Raw genomic sequence first — 16,483 nt, forward strand, 5'->3', positions numbered from 1 at the left:
TGGTAACATTATGTGGGCCTCTAAAATCTCTGCTAGCTCATTTTGCTGACACCTGGGACAAAGGATATATTTCTGACTTTACAATCAGTCTGAGAGATCAATAGTGACGTTCAATTTTTTTCAATCAAAAAATAAAGGTTGGTGTGTTATATCATGTAAATCTATGATAGACATTTGCTTCTCTTGCAGAGCTCAGAACTAAGCATAACATGATGCAGCTTTCATCATTTTTAGTCAGGGGTTGTAGTCAATAACTCCCAGCTACAAGTTTAAATGTAACTGTAATTTAAATTGATGCCCATTCTCTTTATCAAATGGCATTCCAGGAAAAGCAGGAAATTCTGTTTCCTTTTTTTCCTGTTGATCACTGTCAAAAGCTACATTAAATCAAAGTTTCACTGGTCACAAAGTCTCCAGACAACAAAAGCTGAACTTAAGTATACTTAATGTTAACCAAGTGCTACGTTAAATCCCCCAAACATTCTTCCATATCCCCCCAAAAGTAGATCAAAGTGGTTCAGCAGACCGTGGAGGGCTTCCTGACATGCATGAGCAGAGTCCACTAAGGGTTATACCATCTGTCCATTTTTATTATGAAAGTAAAAAAATGTATGGAAGCGATTTTGACCTCTGCAGTTATAGCCATAGATATTTATGTAGATGCAGGTAATTAGGCATTTTATGTGCAGTTTACAAGAGGAGCAAACATGAGCCACAATTTTTTTTTATTTCTTTTCATAACTGCACTGTAAAGCATGGATGCTACAGTCTTTAGATATAAATCACTAATTAATAATGAATGAAAAGCTCAGGTCCAGAGAGCAGGGTGTACCCTGCCCCCACCTAATGTCAAATAGGGAGAGTCTCCAAAAGTTTACTTATTTTTCAAAATTCAAACCTCTTTGCATACCTCACATATATCACAAAATGTTCAGATTGTTATTTTCAACATCAATGTTGGAACTGGCCAAATATTTCAAAGTCATACATCCCTAATGGCAACTAAAAAGCTCATGTGGGGGAAAAAATGGGGGTGAACTGCCATCTCTGAGCTACCTCAAACCCACTGTTTAAGTGTATAATGGCTGCCTTTGTGCCTTTTCACTGGTGCCTATTCTGAACAGTGGGTCACCAGTGCTTTCATTACAGTATGTACAATGCAAATGACAGCAGACTGGATGTGGTGGATGTTTGAAACAGGAGGGGGCTGGTTGCCACAAACCTTCCTGAAGTGTCTCCTGACTGTGAGGATGTCAGAGCAAAGGGAGAAGCGGCAGACACATGGCGTGCTTCCCAGAGCCTTTCATGTCGGGTTGGGAGCCATCCTCTCTACCAATGGGTGCTTTCAGTAAACAGCACGATGAGCCAGCAGCAAAATACATCCCACACTTTTAGTCTCACACCATTCTGGTAAGGTAGTAACTTATGTGTGATTAAGTGATAACGCACTGGCCCAGAAGCTCCACAAAGTAAGGTTTTACCTAAATCCCAGAGTGGTTCACATTCATCACATTCAATTCAATTAAAAGAAAAGCAGTTAAAAGTATTTCAATGTGGCTTTCAAACTCATTTATGCATCAGCAGTTTTATTATGTAGCCACTAAAAAAGACTGTGGGAAAGGAGGGGTCAGAAATTAGCTTGCACTACTAACAGCTGAAGGTTATCAGAACTCATTCCCACTCTGAGCAAGAATCAGAGAAGTAAGAAAGGGCTTTCAGCTCTGCTACCATTCAGTGGCATTGTGTTTCAGTGTATGTGGAGGCCTGTGGGAGAGATAGACAGCGCTCTTATCGCCACAGTTATCTGCAATCATAATTGCCCTCCTACTGGCTGCTAAAAAAGCTACTCAGGATTATGGAGGTGGAATGAAAGGGCAGAATGACAATAGAGGAGGGATGCGGTGTTTTATGTGAGGGGGTGTGCGCTGGATGAGCTAGCTCACATGTGTCAGACTCAAGGCCCGCGGGCCAAATCTGGCCCACAATGTAATTTCATACGGCCCCCAAGATGATTTCATATAGCTATTATTAATGGCCAATGGTAAACAGCGCTCCCACCACTTATACTACAAATCCCACAATGCACCACAAAAGCTGCTGCAGGCCGAGACCTGTGCGTAACCCATTTGTGTTGCCAAAGACTCATTGATCAGTGATCAGCAGAAAGCACTTTTTACAGTGACATATAAGCTAGCCTGACCCCCAAAAATGACCAAATGAAAAGTGGAAAACAGGAGGACCTGATCACTGACATCGGAGGTAAACCGCGTGTCTCTTTTCCCCGTGTTGTGCGAAATTCTGTTCCCCCGTGAAAATCTGTTCCCCCTGTGTCAGGAGAGCGCAGCCAGAGAGGTGGATCTGACAGTCTTCATGGCGCTTCTGATCAATTTCTTGGTAAAAGTCTTTTACAGTGTTTATTCCTCTCATCAAGAACATCAACTCCTGTGAATATGAAAACATTTGCTCTTTATTTGCCAAAGTTACACAAGGGGAACCAAATATTTCAGCCATCCAAAATATTGTGTTCCCCCTGCATGACATGGGAACAAATTAATTTACCAGCAAGTCTTTTACAGTGTCATTTTACCGAGAAATCGATCAGAAGCGCCGTGAAGACAGTCGAATCCGCCTCTCTGGCTGCAGTTCGTGCTCCTGACACAGGCGGAACAGATTTTCATGGCGGAACAGAATTTCACACAACGTGGACTTTATTACAGTAAAAGTTTGCAAATGGTGGCACCTTCCTTCCTGCAGCTTCAGGGATGGAGATCAGAGCAGATCTCCACCGCTGTGTTTACAGCTACACTTTTTGCTGATAAACTAGTTGCACTGTGCAGTTTATGCAGCATTTTTCTGCATATAAAGCGCAAAAATTGACATCACAATTTTTACCTGAAAAATTAGCAAATTTTCATCAGCTTGAAATATTTTCATTTTTCCTGATGTCATTTTTGAATAAAAATATAATTTTATATTTTATTTAATTTGTTGAGTAAGAAGTTGCTGTATTCTGACCATTCAAATCATATTGCTGATTAAAATGATTTTTAATTCTGTTTGGCCCGCGACTCAGACTGTGTGTTGAATTTTGGCCCTTCATATGATTGAGTTTGACACCCCTGAGCTAGCTGAAACTATTACTGAAGATACAATTTTTATTTATATTTACGGTCCAATACATCTAACAAAATATTTTTATGCATATGACACAATTTTATATGCATACAGCTCTTCAGGCTGTGACTGGATTTTACTGCCTTTAATATAACCTCAAATGTGTGCTAAATACAAACAAGAGTATGTGTGTTATATTCACCAAAAAAAACCAAAAAAAAAACCACTTCAATTCCTTCCTCAGTCTTTTTGCTACATCACAATCACAATTAATTGCACCATCACAAGTTGCCGATGTGCAGGAAGCAGCCCAAAGACCAGTGAATATTCACATTCAAGAACCTGGACGCAGTAATGTCTAAGGCATTGTTTGTTTAAATAGTAACAGTTACTAGATTACCAACTAATTCAGGAGTTTTCAAGGCACACCAAATGACAAGCTGACCTTTCAAGGAATATTGCATTAATATTCGCAAAAAATATTGTGTAAGTCATCTCATGTTTCCTCAGCTCCTTGTGACTGACTCGAGCTGAGGGCTGTTTACATCCCCAGCAGCTGAAGCCATAAGACTCAGGGAAGCCTCTCATTTCTTGGTGGTGGGTAAGGATATTTGAAGTCCCATCATCAAGAACACACAAATGGACTGTGGTACCCTTTGAGATATGTTTTTTTTTAAATGATCACATATGAATGCAGTTTTATTTTGCAATAATAAAGCATGGCTGTCACAGCATCCCACATACAACTGGACTTGCCTCAAGTTAAACATTTTGGAAACTGATGAAATAACTGTAACAAAAATTACAGATACAACTGAATTTCTTTTTACACAACCAGACCGTCCATGCTTGATGACATCCTGGCCCCCTGTGCTGTGCTTTAATACCATTTGATGCAGTTTACTATAGATAACATACTCATCACAGTGTAGAGCATTACTGCCAAACCTCAATATGCAACATCTAAAAACTGTTCGCCAACCAAACAGCTTAAATCCTTTGACACCTGAGCTTGTTTCATGTGCTTTAAACATACATTTTTACAAAGAACATAACCTTAACATCTCATTGGATGTATTTCAACAGTTTTGATTTTTTAAAGATGCCTGTGTAAAGATTTGGGATCTGATGTTTATATGAATCTGATGATGTGTGGCTGGTAGTACTTGAGTGATGTCTTCTGATGATAAAATCTCCCTTACAGAGAACATCCACCACGTGGCTTGAAGGTTATATAGTGCACTTTGCCAGTGTTTTCTACCTTTACTTTATCAACTATATTTGTGAACGTATAAGATGCTCTGTTAGGAGCACAGCAAATTTAACAAATTCATACACAAGGCAATGCTTTAGTGTGGTGAGCAACTACATGTTAGAAAAGTTCTTTTTTCCACCCCGCCTAAAAAAACTGACTTCTGAGCACAGATATTTTCCTTTTTTTTTAAAACACTAGATCGTCTTACTGCGCTACTCTCAACTAGCAAAACCCAACAGGAAGTTGCAACAGTTTTACATTGCAGCATAGAACAAAGAACAAGAACTGCAGATGACTGTGCCCTTTTCCTTTTCAATGGCTTTAAAAAAAAAAAATCATCATTTCTGTTTGTTGGAAAGAGGATGTTGAAACAACACACACTTGTATGAACTTTATTTAATCCTCTCTTGTCATTGTGGCAGTTTTGTCCATTCACCGGTACATGCACACAAGTATAACTAAAAGCAGCCAAATCTGACACAGGAAGCCTGACAAGCCTGTGGCAGGCTGGTAATATTAGCACCTTAAGCTAATTATAAATTGTACTTTCTGTCACTGAGGCTAGCAGGAACCCTTAGGTAAGGCTAGGGAGGTTGAGTGAAAATGACAAGTTATTTAATTATCAGCATCTAAGAGACAGTGAGCTTTAAGGTTACCTGCTGAATTTTCAATCTTGAGTATGTCAGCTGCTTGCCACAATGTCTAAAAATATAGCACTTTCAGGTACCTTGTTGTCCTTATTGATATTTTTGGGACATTAAATTAGATTTTTCTTTTGAAATGTATAAAATGCATACCTGTATAGGAATGTACCCACTTCTGCATTTTAACTTACCAAAGTTTTCTCAGCCTCCTGCTGGGACTCGGAGGAAGACTCCATGGTTGTGTTGAACCAGAGTGAGGCGTGTCAGCGCTGTGCTGAAGACTGCATATCTGTGAAGAGGAAGAAGGACATTACAGCACAAGTACAAGTCTGGAAATATGACAAAATAAGATGTTTTGAAGATTAAATTTACAATGTGTTCAATGTGGGGTTTTTTGTCTTTATTTGCATATTTCTCAAAGTATCCTTTCACCTCATGTGGGTTGGCTATTTTGCAAGACTGAACTTATTTTCCACATCATGCCCACTCATCCATTTCAGAAAAAGCTGCCTTTGATGGCGATATATAAGCAGAACAAAGGCTTTTTCCTATTTTTGATATTGTATACTAATGTATCTGGAACCTGCTCACCATCCCCCCCACTGCCCTTTTCCATGGGTGCTATAGCTCCAGGTCTTCAATAAACAGTTCTAGACCATGAGGGGGAGGATGGAGGATTAAGTTGCCTTTCATTTCCCTTTTCCAGAGAGTCCTGAAAAATTCATTCTTTCAGTCTCTCTTCTTCCTGTCTGCCTTGAACTTGTTTGATCATGGCACTGTTTTTAACCTTAATCTATTCAGGGAAAGTTTGTGCTGGATGCCACTTAGCTGCTCCACTGGACCACATGGGGACTTACTCAAGGGTACATCATGAGATTAAGCTTTGTAATGTACAGAAATTTGCTAGTGCTTATACATTTAGTGAGGAGCGGGGCAAAATATTTATATGGCGATATATTGTATCACCTCCTTTTGCACATAATAATATCAAATTAATGAGGGTGCAGTGAATGGAAGTTTAAAAACTTGTATAAACACTATAAAAATGAACAAATACTGATACCACAATGTGTGAATAATGTGTGACTTTTTTTTAGGGGTACTTATCCACTTACACAGACGTCGTAATGTATTGTCTACAATTGTCTTGCATTGTATTGCGTATCACAGAATTATCATAACATTATTATCATTAGTATCTGTGGTACCCACTCCTGATATTTAAGGTAGGGTATTAAGGGAAAGGTATTTTTTCATTTGCCCTTTATATCTCCTACCTGCTCCTATGCTGCTATCACATACAGATATGAAAACAGTAAACTCAATAAATATGTGACTGATATAATACGAGGTCAACAATAGCTGTAGTAGTAAAAAAATAAAAATTAAACTGTGATTAATGTCAGCTTGTCATCAGTGTCCTTAATTTGATTAGATACAAATTTGAAATCTTAAAATAAAACCATTTTTACTGCTTTTTTTTTTTTTTTTTTTGAGTCAGTGATTTAGTGTCTGGTAACTCTAATGGCAGTAACAAGAATCAAAGCTTAGAATCACTAAGTAAGAGTCTCTGCCCCATCTGCAGTCCCTCAGCATCCCATGAATGGTAAGCGTTGTTAGCTGTTTGATTTCCATTTTGTCACTGTACCCATGCACAATTTTTTTTTTTAAAGGCTTGCTCTACTATATTTAACTGTAACACTACTGTCAGCTAAATCCTGAACATCAGTTCATGAACAAGTGAGACCATCTGTTAATTACACTATGCTTTGGGGGAGATTATTTTGGGTGGAGCAGCTGCCTGGAAACAACTGCTCTAAAAATATTTTTTGAGATTATAGCGGCCAGCCACTTGAACTGATTGCTGTGTCATGTTGGTATTTTAAAATGTGTGAACCAGCTGGCCACACCTGAAAGTATACCTGAACAGACTAAGGCCAGACACATTGGTGAGATGCTTCAGTTTTCTAAAGCAGTAATGACCACAGCTTAAGGCTGAAGCTAATGCCAATGCCAACCTTCTTCTTCTTCCAGCTGATCTCTTTAGGGATTGCCACAGCAGATGCCTCCATCTCACCCTATCCCTAACACTGTCCTCTGTGTGTCCTCTTTCACTACATCGATGAACCTCCTCTGAGGGTTTCCTCTTTTCCTCCCGCCTGGCAACTCCATATTCAACATCCTTTTTCCAATATATCCACTATCCCTCCTCTGCAAATGTCCAGCCAATCTCAAGGCAATGACAGCTGCTAATTGATAGTTCCAAAAATTCCATGATTCCTACTTGTTCCCATTCAAAGAATTTTCATTTCTTTCTACGGCTCGCATCAACTGCTATATTTGGGCCCTCTAATGCATGTGCTAATGGTCATTTAGGAAGTTATTCCCCCAATAATCAGAAATGACTGTTTTCACAAAGTTTGCTTCATTCTGAGGTCAGTATTTGTGTTTTTATTCATCAAATTCACCCAAAAATGATGAATGTAATGTAATGTAGATTTCTGTTAACTCTCTATATACAGGATATAGTGGTGTGTCAACAGAACATGAAACATAACACACACTCCCCATTTGGAAAATCCCAGAAAAGACAACACCAACCATAACAATTCTGGGTTTTATAATGCTTCAACAGCCAGTGGGTGACATCTATCATTACAACCAGCTATTTAGTCAGTGAGTGCTTTACAAAGTGGATGAATGTGCATTCAGTGGGAAATCTGTCAAAGCAGTGGCAGTAAAAAGAACTTTGGTCACATTCTTATCTGAATATATAAAGGTTAAAGATAATAATTTGGTATGCCCCTGCTTGAGAACAGTTATTTGACCGTGGAAAAGGCCAGTCTCATCAAGAGCAACCACAGCCCTAATTAGTGCAACAAATCCCATATGAGAACATAAAAAGCCTGTTTCAAGCCCAAATTATGAAGCCAGATTAGTGATAAAACAGGATTGTGTAGGAAGTATTCAGGAACTCCCATAGGCTTCCATGAGGTGCTTGGTTATGGATAATATAATAGATTTCTGTACAATTTTATTTTCCCTAATAACATAAGCCACAAGTCTTGGCTAAATCATCACAGACCAAGTTTTTTTTTTTTTCCCTAGTAGCATTTTGGCAAAGTCTAGTGAGTTGCTGCCAATATTAGCCCACATTTCCTTATGAAGGTGCCGAGAGATGAAAAGTTACCAGGAAGGAAGGAGTTCAGGAAACTCAAGCAGTACCCAATATCAGACTGAGGACAAGAGATCAGCCTGGGTACGACACGGTCATTAAATCCATCTACCAGTTGTTCTACCTATGAGACACTCCAGTGCACCAACAGCCTCTTTGTTCCAGCCAGCACACACAATTCATCTGGCCTCAATTCTCAAGGATCCATCAAGCTGAGACAGATGCCACTCCACTAAAGTCAGCTTTAGAAATCAGCCCATGACTCAGCTGGGAGCAGCAGCCACACAGCTGAGGTGGGATGAATTATTAGATAAATGAGAGAATGTTTTGTAGAGGTGTGTGGGAGGGGGTGGTTTTTCTATTGCGATGATTGCTAACACTTGATGCTGTTACAGTCTCAGAAACTGTTGCAGGAATGATGACAGAATTTCCTCCTGGGGTATATAAAATGTCAAATACAGTTGGCATATTGACACTGACTTAGATTTTCAGTATTTTTCAGCTGATACATTCTCAATAGAACATATGCCTAGCCTGTCTTGGGATGACTAAATAAACAACGGCTCTTCATCTGCCCTAGATTTGTTCAAGGTGGGCAACATAATGTACCATTATGCTAAGTGCTGTGTGTTCTTTCATATAGTGACTTTTTAGAATGGGGAAACAGTATTGTTAAATATGTATAAGTCCTTGTACCTAGAGTAACCTGGACAAAGTAGACAACAGGGGATTTGGTGGCACCTCAGTGCAAGATAACTCCTGGCCATACAATCTTTTAAAAATTGGCACTAAAGAATCCCCATCCAATATCAATTTTGTAAAAGTATTATTTCTGAAAACACTTGGTAACAGTATTACTTACTTCCTAATGACTGTCATCTATAGTTATTGCAATTACAAATGTATTAGAGTTACTTAATAAACAAAAGGCAAGCCAGTGACAGTCAAGCGTCTTCTATGTCTATTATCTGGATTTTCTCACACCGTTTGCTGAGAGTCTGCTGCTTCATACAAGCTGGCACATCACACACTTGTTTCAGTTGTACCACAGCAGTCTGAGTGAAGACCTATGAATCATTGCCAAAGGCAGAGGGCAAACACACAGGGAATCCTAAACTTGTGGCTTGGCAGTGGGCCCCAAAACAAAGACAGAAAGACTAGCTGTGAGGGTTTCTTATTTCCCACAGAGCCAAAAAGAAAAAAAAAATGACACTATTGAGACACAAATATTACAGAGGTTAACTCCTGGTTTTACAAGGCACTCAATACGACCAAGTTCTCCAACAAAATCACTAACATGAAATACCACTGACATCCCTCATAGTTTACATTGGCTATTACAGTACAGTCATGTGAACAGGTTTTCATCTTGATTCTTTACTTTTTCAGCAACTCTGTTGTAGAATTGCTGGTGTGCTTGAGATCATTGTCCTGTTGCATGACCCAATGTGGGCCAAGCTTTAACTGTTGGACAGTAACCCCACATTTGACTCTAGAATAGTTTAGTACACATAAGAGATGATTCACTAACTGCAAGGTGCCCAGGTCCTGTGGCTGCAAAACAAGCCCAAGTCATCACCCTTCCACATGTTGTGCTGTGGTGACCAAACATCTCCGCTTTGGTCTTGCCTGTCCAAAGGACACTAGAGCGAAAAAGCTTTCTCCTGGCAGTCCTTCCAAACAAGCCATACTCACTCAATTCAATTCAATTTGACCTAACTATAAGTTTTATCAAAAAAGAAAGTTTTAAGCCTCAACTTAAAAATAGAGAGGGTGTCTGTCTCCTGAATCCAAGCTGGGAGCTGGTTCCACAGAAGAGGGGCCTGAAAGCTGAAGGCTCTGCCTCCCATTCTACTCTTAAGTATCCTAGGAACCACAAGGAAGCCAGCAGTCTGAGAGTGAAGTGCTCTACTGGGGTGATATGGTACTATAAGGTCTTTAAGATAAGATGGGGCCTGATTATTCAAGACCTTGTAGGTGAGGAGAAGGATTTTAAATTCAATTTTGGATCTAACAGGAAGCCAATGAAAAGAAGCTAATATAAATTCAGTGCTTTTCTAATGTCATATACATGTACTTTAACATTTCACATGCTAACTGAGCCCTGTATGGTCTGAGATGTAACTCTTGAAGCATTATTATTATTATTTACATTAGAGAAAATGCTTGGTTTAAAAAACAAACAGACTAGTCAACTATACTTTCATTGAAAATACAGCACTGACCATTATGATTTTGATTGATTTATAGATTAATGGTAGATGGTAGAGCTGTGCCCACATGCAGGCCATAACAGCAAGCATTTCATAATACTAAGATGTATTGATGTTGCTGTCCACTCGCCAAAGATGTCACAGCTCTCTGACATCCAGAGAGGCACATCTACACAGGTCCAGCACCACTGTCACTGCTAAGTACTTTGAAAATGAACGCCAGTGGTTAAGTGACTCCTACAGGGCCACCATGCTAGCTGAGAGAAAGCATCAAAGCATGAAATTGGGACCATGCTGCATGTTGGGTGCTGATATTTTAGAATTCCAACACTCAGCTACAGCACAGACTGTTTATATTATTATTATTATTATTATTATTATTATTATTATTATATTTTTGATTGAGGAATCGCTCCATTACTTGTTCTTTGAGGTGAAGCACAGCTTCTATAATGTTTCTGAACAAGGTCTCTTGTGTTTTAGCCTTTCGTCCAAGCATAAACTGCATTTTAGATCACTGAAAACTGAGCTTCTGAAGAGTGAAGAAAACTCAGTTTCTGTGTTTACACGTGGACAAGGACACTGTGTCTCACAACATCAAAGGTGTGCGCCTTTATTGCCCTTTTTGGCATCCGACTGTGTGCCACTTTATTGGTTGTGGGCTTTTGATTGGCCCTAGAAACAAACAACAACCACCACCAATGGACTTGGCAAGTTGCTGATAAAGTCATCCAATTGCCCAATCATCTCGTAACTCAATGGTATAACATCATTGCCAACACAACTGTATTACCATAATAATATGAATAGACACTTTGATTACATTAATACACACTAGCTGCTGCTTCACAACAGTAGATGGACTACACACTACCGAGAGATGATTCACTATGGAAATGATAAACTCTGTGACACGTCACCTTTTTAAAGATAGAATAGCCCAAGTAGATTAGATTCAATTTCCTGTAGAGAAGCAAAGATACACAAGAAATGCCAACTTGCCAGAAATGAGAAGCTGATGGGCAAACAGCATCCTCAGAAATGGGGAGAGAGAGCAGACGAAAGGGGAATTTAAAGTCACTTGGCCTAATGCCATCTTCTACCTGTCCTGGACTGGTTCTATGATCAGGGGGAGTGATCTTTAAAGAGAATTAAATCATGTAGGTCAGTGAGTGAGGAATATTAACTATGTGGGCACAGGCAAATGACAATCCAGCACTCAACTCGGTCATTGTTCTTCCCCTAGTGAAGACAGAAATACAGAAAATCTTGATATTGTACCTGTGAAGATACAAAGGCTTAAACAGAAAAAGCAGCATCTGTACTGAGATAGGAAACTACTAACGACTTTGCACAGATAAATATCTAGCAGCCCTTCCTGTAGCACAGATCCAATCTTATCCATAAACAAACCCTTCTTATAAACACAAGAAGCCTTGAAATAGCATGTCTGTCCCCTCCACGTTAAAGTAGCTGAAAGTCTTTTGAAGTTTTGACTCAAAGGATGCATGGCCAAACCTAACAAGGAAGGAAAAGATATAAAAATGGTGTTTATAGCTCAGGTTGACTCACTCGGAAGACCTGCATTGGCTTGAGGTATGCTAAATCACAGTGACCAGAAATAAACCAAAGCTCTTCTAAAAATATTCTACAGTTTCCCTACTTTAAGATTATCACCCAGACAACCCCAAATGCTCTAAATAATGAGATAGATGCAGTGTGACTAATTACTTGCTAAGTATTATGAGATTCTGTGACAATTTGTTCTGCTTTAAGTTATTATTTAAACAGTGTGTGCAGCTGATGTCAGTAAGATAACTAATACCAATTTGTGTAACAGTCTTCATTTGTCCCTTAAAGCCTCCAAGAGGACATGTGGGGAAGTTCTGGGTTTGCAATAGCAACACTTAGGTTATCTGAATTACCTGTTCCATTATATTAGGCTGTATTTTAGTTACCTTCATGTTAGGTTAGCTAATTAGTGATACCATGAGTGCAGTGGGCTGCATGTTAGGACAGACAGGAATGTGCTTGGTACTTAGCTCCTGAAGAATGGCTGGGCACCACTGCCTGTCCCATGGTGAAAACTACAAACATTTTAATCAACAGTCCACAATTTGCATGGATCAGGGTCTCTCTCATTTATACCTCTTTAAGTCAGATATTATTGAAACAACACTGTCCTGGAATTGCACCAATTTACATTGCATTAAAGTGCATTGAAACACAGCTCAGATTCAGATCCTATTCCACGCAGAGCAAAATAAGGTCAGTTAACTATGCTCATCTGCCCAGACATTATTATTTAAACAAAACCTCTCAGTCAGTTTTGACTGAATAACATACTCTGTCACACCCATGTTTTTGAAGAAAGTTTCCATCATTTTCCATAACCTCTCTCTTTAAAAAAAAAAAAAAAAATATGATAATCACAACAATAATAGACAATAAATACTCGGAGTGAATCTGAACAATGCAATGCCTTGGTACAAACAGCACCCAACTCACATATGACATGGACTTTTCTTTCTATAATTATCTCATTTACATGTGGGAGAAAAATGTGGAGCACCATCATCAAGCAAGTCACCTTGCACAAATAAAACACTTTAGGATGCAACAAGGTGACTCAGCATCAGCAGCACGGATTTATCTGATCTATAACAGCGGCACGTGGATGGGAATGCTAAAGACCGCTCCTACAGTGTCAAGGAGACTGTGGTGACCTCACAGCGTTAAGTTTGATTATAGGAGAAACACTGCGGCTGCCTCAGAACGGGCGTAAAAACCCATCCCTGCTCCAGAGACAGAAAAATCACAGGGAGAACAGAGCCACAGCTCCACTACTGAGCTGCACAATGAAAATGTGTATGACGCATGCAGCTTCAGCTGAATAATATGTGTCTGTTTGTGTGTGATACCTCTTGCATAACAGAAACAGAACAGAAGATGTGAGGCAGAGATGCCAGCACATTCAGCTTATTGTATATTTGGAAGGATTTGCGGACATCACCAGGAAAGTGCAGAGGTTACAGCGGTGAGTGATAGTGAGTCTTGTGACCCGAGAATAACCTTTAAAGAAAGGATGGGGGGGGGCACCTGGAAGATGAGATCCTAGACATAATTGTTCATCTACGTGTTCAGCAGCTTCATCTCAGCGCGGTAAATTGTCAGCTATCTGCAGTCTGACACTGGACAAATTCTGAGCAGCTTGCCTTGTATCAGAACACGTCATCAGGCTGTAGTGAGATGTGCCCTCAGTATATTAGAATCTGATTTTAACAGTCTTCCTACATACATAGCAAGCTTGAAAAAAAAAAGAAAAAAAAAACAAGATGAGATTAATACACACAAGAACATAACAGGATACATTTATCCACATAACGTGCAGGTAAAAATAAACATAAGCACGGAGGGAACCACACCGATGCAGCATGCACGTGTGCTAGACAAGAACAGTGGAGCTGAATGGAGGACCTACCTCATGCAGCTCGGGCAGCAGAAAGCACCATTACATTCAAAATACAGATTCTCAGAGATAGAAAAAGAGGGGGAGAGAGAGAGAGAGAGGCAGGGAGAGAGACATAGAGGTGACATCACCATATTTTTCTCCCTCTTGCTCTGAAATGTAGGCTAGTGCTGCAGGGCTGCCGGTGCTGGCAGTGAAGCAGCAGTTAGAGCTCCCTCTGTATGTGTGCAGTGACAGAGAGGAAAAGTATCCTCTATGCAAGCTTTAACTGCTGCACAGGACTGATGTGGCTTAAATATACTGAAGTATTAAAATACCTGAAGAAGACAGACTGTCATGGAAATAAGTCCATTTGACTCATCTGAAGCAAATATACACACCACATCAGAGGTACAACTATGCTGAAGAAATGTCCTGACACATGAACATGTGTTACCCAGCAGGTCGCTGCTACGCTAGTAATAATAAATGCTCTTCATATGGCAAAGCTTGATACTCACATGTACGCCTACAGTAAAGCTGCCAAATAAAGAAGTCAACACAGAGCAACTAATATTAGAATTAGAAGAAAATGCAGCTTCCAACTGATCCCCAATTCTTCCCTGTTCCTGAAGCCATGTGTGACGTTATTTAAAAGAACCTGTCGTGTTATTGCAGAAGTGTTACTGAAAACACCAAATTCAGAAAAATGGAAGTCGCCTACAAGCTGCATGGAACTGTATGCAGTTAGGAGCATTTTAATGGAAAAGTGTTCCTCTTGTTGCCAGTGTTTGCTGCTGTCTGTGTGCCAGAAGAAATCATTTTATAGGGCTTTTCTAGTTTAGCACTTAAAATAAAGAGAAACACAGCAACTGACAACTCGGAGTGGTAAAATATTATTTTATCCACATTGCAACATCTGCTGCCCAATGGGTAAGTGATAAGGGAAGTTCAAACCTCAGGTAGAGGGATACTCTTATTACTAAGCCATTCACTTTAAGGAACTTGGCTTTGTGGGTAGCCAGTGTTGAGGGAAGTGGACTACCCTAGTGTGTACTCTGTTACCAACATGAAGCCACAGTCACTATGAAGGGCACGTTGACATGGGTGATTAGCTTACTGATATCAGCCTCAAGGGTCAAGACAGGCCAGCGTTTCATTCTAACACTATAGACATTATAATTCACAACACATGCACACATACTACACGATACATATAGGACCTTTGGGGCAGGCATGTTACACAGAGGTTGATGAGGGGCGGCCGCTGAGGTGGCCCCATTCAGATCCTCATTTCTGTCTGTCCCCAAATTTTATTTGCATTTTAGACATGGAGGGTTTTTGGGGGGGCAGTGTGGGCGAGCACTGACGTCCAGCAGTTGGTGCTTGTGGCACAACTGCCCCCTCAATTTTAACTGCACCCTATACAACTCATTCATTCACAACATAAACACATACACTTATAAGTTGGGCGGGGGGAGGGGGGGGTGGGCCATCTCACACCCCGATTTCTTATGCCTCGCCCGGGGTCGGGGTCGGGTGGTTCCTTGGGGACCGGGCTGGCGGCATCTTGGGGTCACTGTTGGCCCTGGGGTGGTTTCCGGTCCCATCTTCAGAGAGTGGGTAGCTATGGATGAATGTGTGTCTTTGTATTTGTCACAGTCTTCGTGAGTATGGGTGGGCGAGTGAATATGATGTATCTATGTTTATATGTGTGTGGGAGAGTGTGTTTGTGTATAAATGTGCACATGGGTGTGCTTGCCGGTGTGCGTGTGGTTGTATGTTTGGCTGGACCTGGGTCTGGGCCGGTGGCTTGCCTCCTGACCGCTCCTTGCTGGTTGCCTCTCCCCCCCTGCCCCCCTGGGGTGTGGGTACCTCCTGTTTCCTGGGTGGGGCCGGATGTTCTGATGTGGGTGGTGACCTGCTCCCCTGGGGGCTGCGGCGCGGGGCTGCGTTGGCTTCTTCGGCGTGGGGGGGGGCCCTGTGGGGGCTCGGGCGGCCCTTGGGTGCCGGGGGCCCTGGGGCCCTGCTGCCGGCCGTGCGGGGGGCTGGCCGCTGGGGGGGGGCTGGCTTCTCGTTGCCTCAAATGCTCTGGTGCCCTTGCTCCTTGGCTGCTGGGACTCCATCTGAGACCTCCGTCCTCCGTCTGCTGGGAGGGGTGTACGGTTGTCTTTGGAATGAGTGGCCGCGGGTCTTCGTAGGTCTTGATGGGCTGCTGGTGGCCTGGGCTTCCTGGGATTCTCTTTGCCTGCCTCTGGGTTCTGATGGGCGGGGCTGCGGCTTTCTGCCTTCATTGGTAAGTACATTTCATGACACAAACACATATACCCACATAATGACACAAAATGGTTGGTTTGTATAACTATTCTTCTTTTATTTTTATTTATTCATTTATTTATTTTTTCCCCACACAATCTTTAATTTTGCAGATATTGTCAATATCTTAAGTTTAACAAGTGGCTAACTATTTGGTTTACTTACTTGCACTCTTTCCTGTTTCTTTTTTCTATTTTCTCTCCTTTTTTTTTTTTCCCCTTTCTTCTTCTTCCTCTTTCCCTTTCTCTTTTCTTTCTCTTCTCTTTTCTATTTCTTAAGCCTGTCATTTCTGGCACAATTTGATAAATAGCATGTTAA

General features: G+C 40.8%; 1 protein-coding gene across 3 annotated transcripts in view; it reads right to left on the minus strand.

Annotated features, from left to right (window-relative positions):
- osbpl8 (oxysterol binding protein-like 8) overlaps window positions 1–16,483 on the minus strand; it is an 87,013-nt gene that overhangs the window by 58,409 nt on the left and 12,121 nt on the right. For all 3 annotated transcript variants that reach the window (XM_030719858.1, XM_030719857.1, XM_030719856.1), the window contains exon 2: window positions 5,205–5,302. In XM_030719858.1, the coding sequence (XP_030575718.1) occupies window positions 5,205–5,249 (45 nt within the window). In that variant the 5' untranslated portion in view covers window positions 5,250–5,302. The remainder of the gene's footprint in view (window positions 1–5,204; window positions 5,303–16,483) is intronic.

Source organism: Archocentrus centrarchus, chromosome 23 (genome assembly GCF_007364275.1).
Source record: "Archocentrus centrarchus isolate MPI-CPG fArcCen1 chromosome 23, fArcCen1, whole genome shotgun sequence".
Classification (NCBI taxonomy): domain Eukaryota; kingdom Metazoa; phylum Chordata; class Actinopteri; order Cichliformes; family Cichlidae; genus Archocentrus; species Archocentrus centrarchus.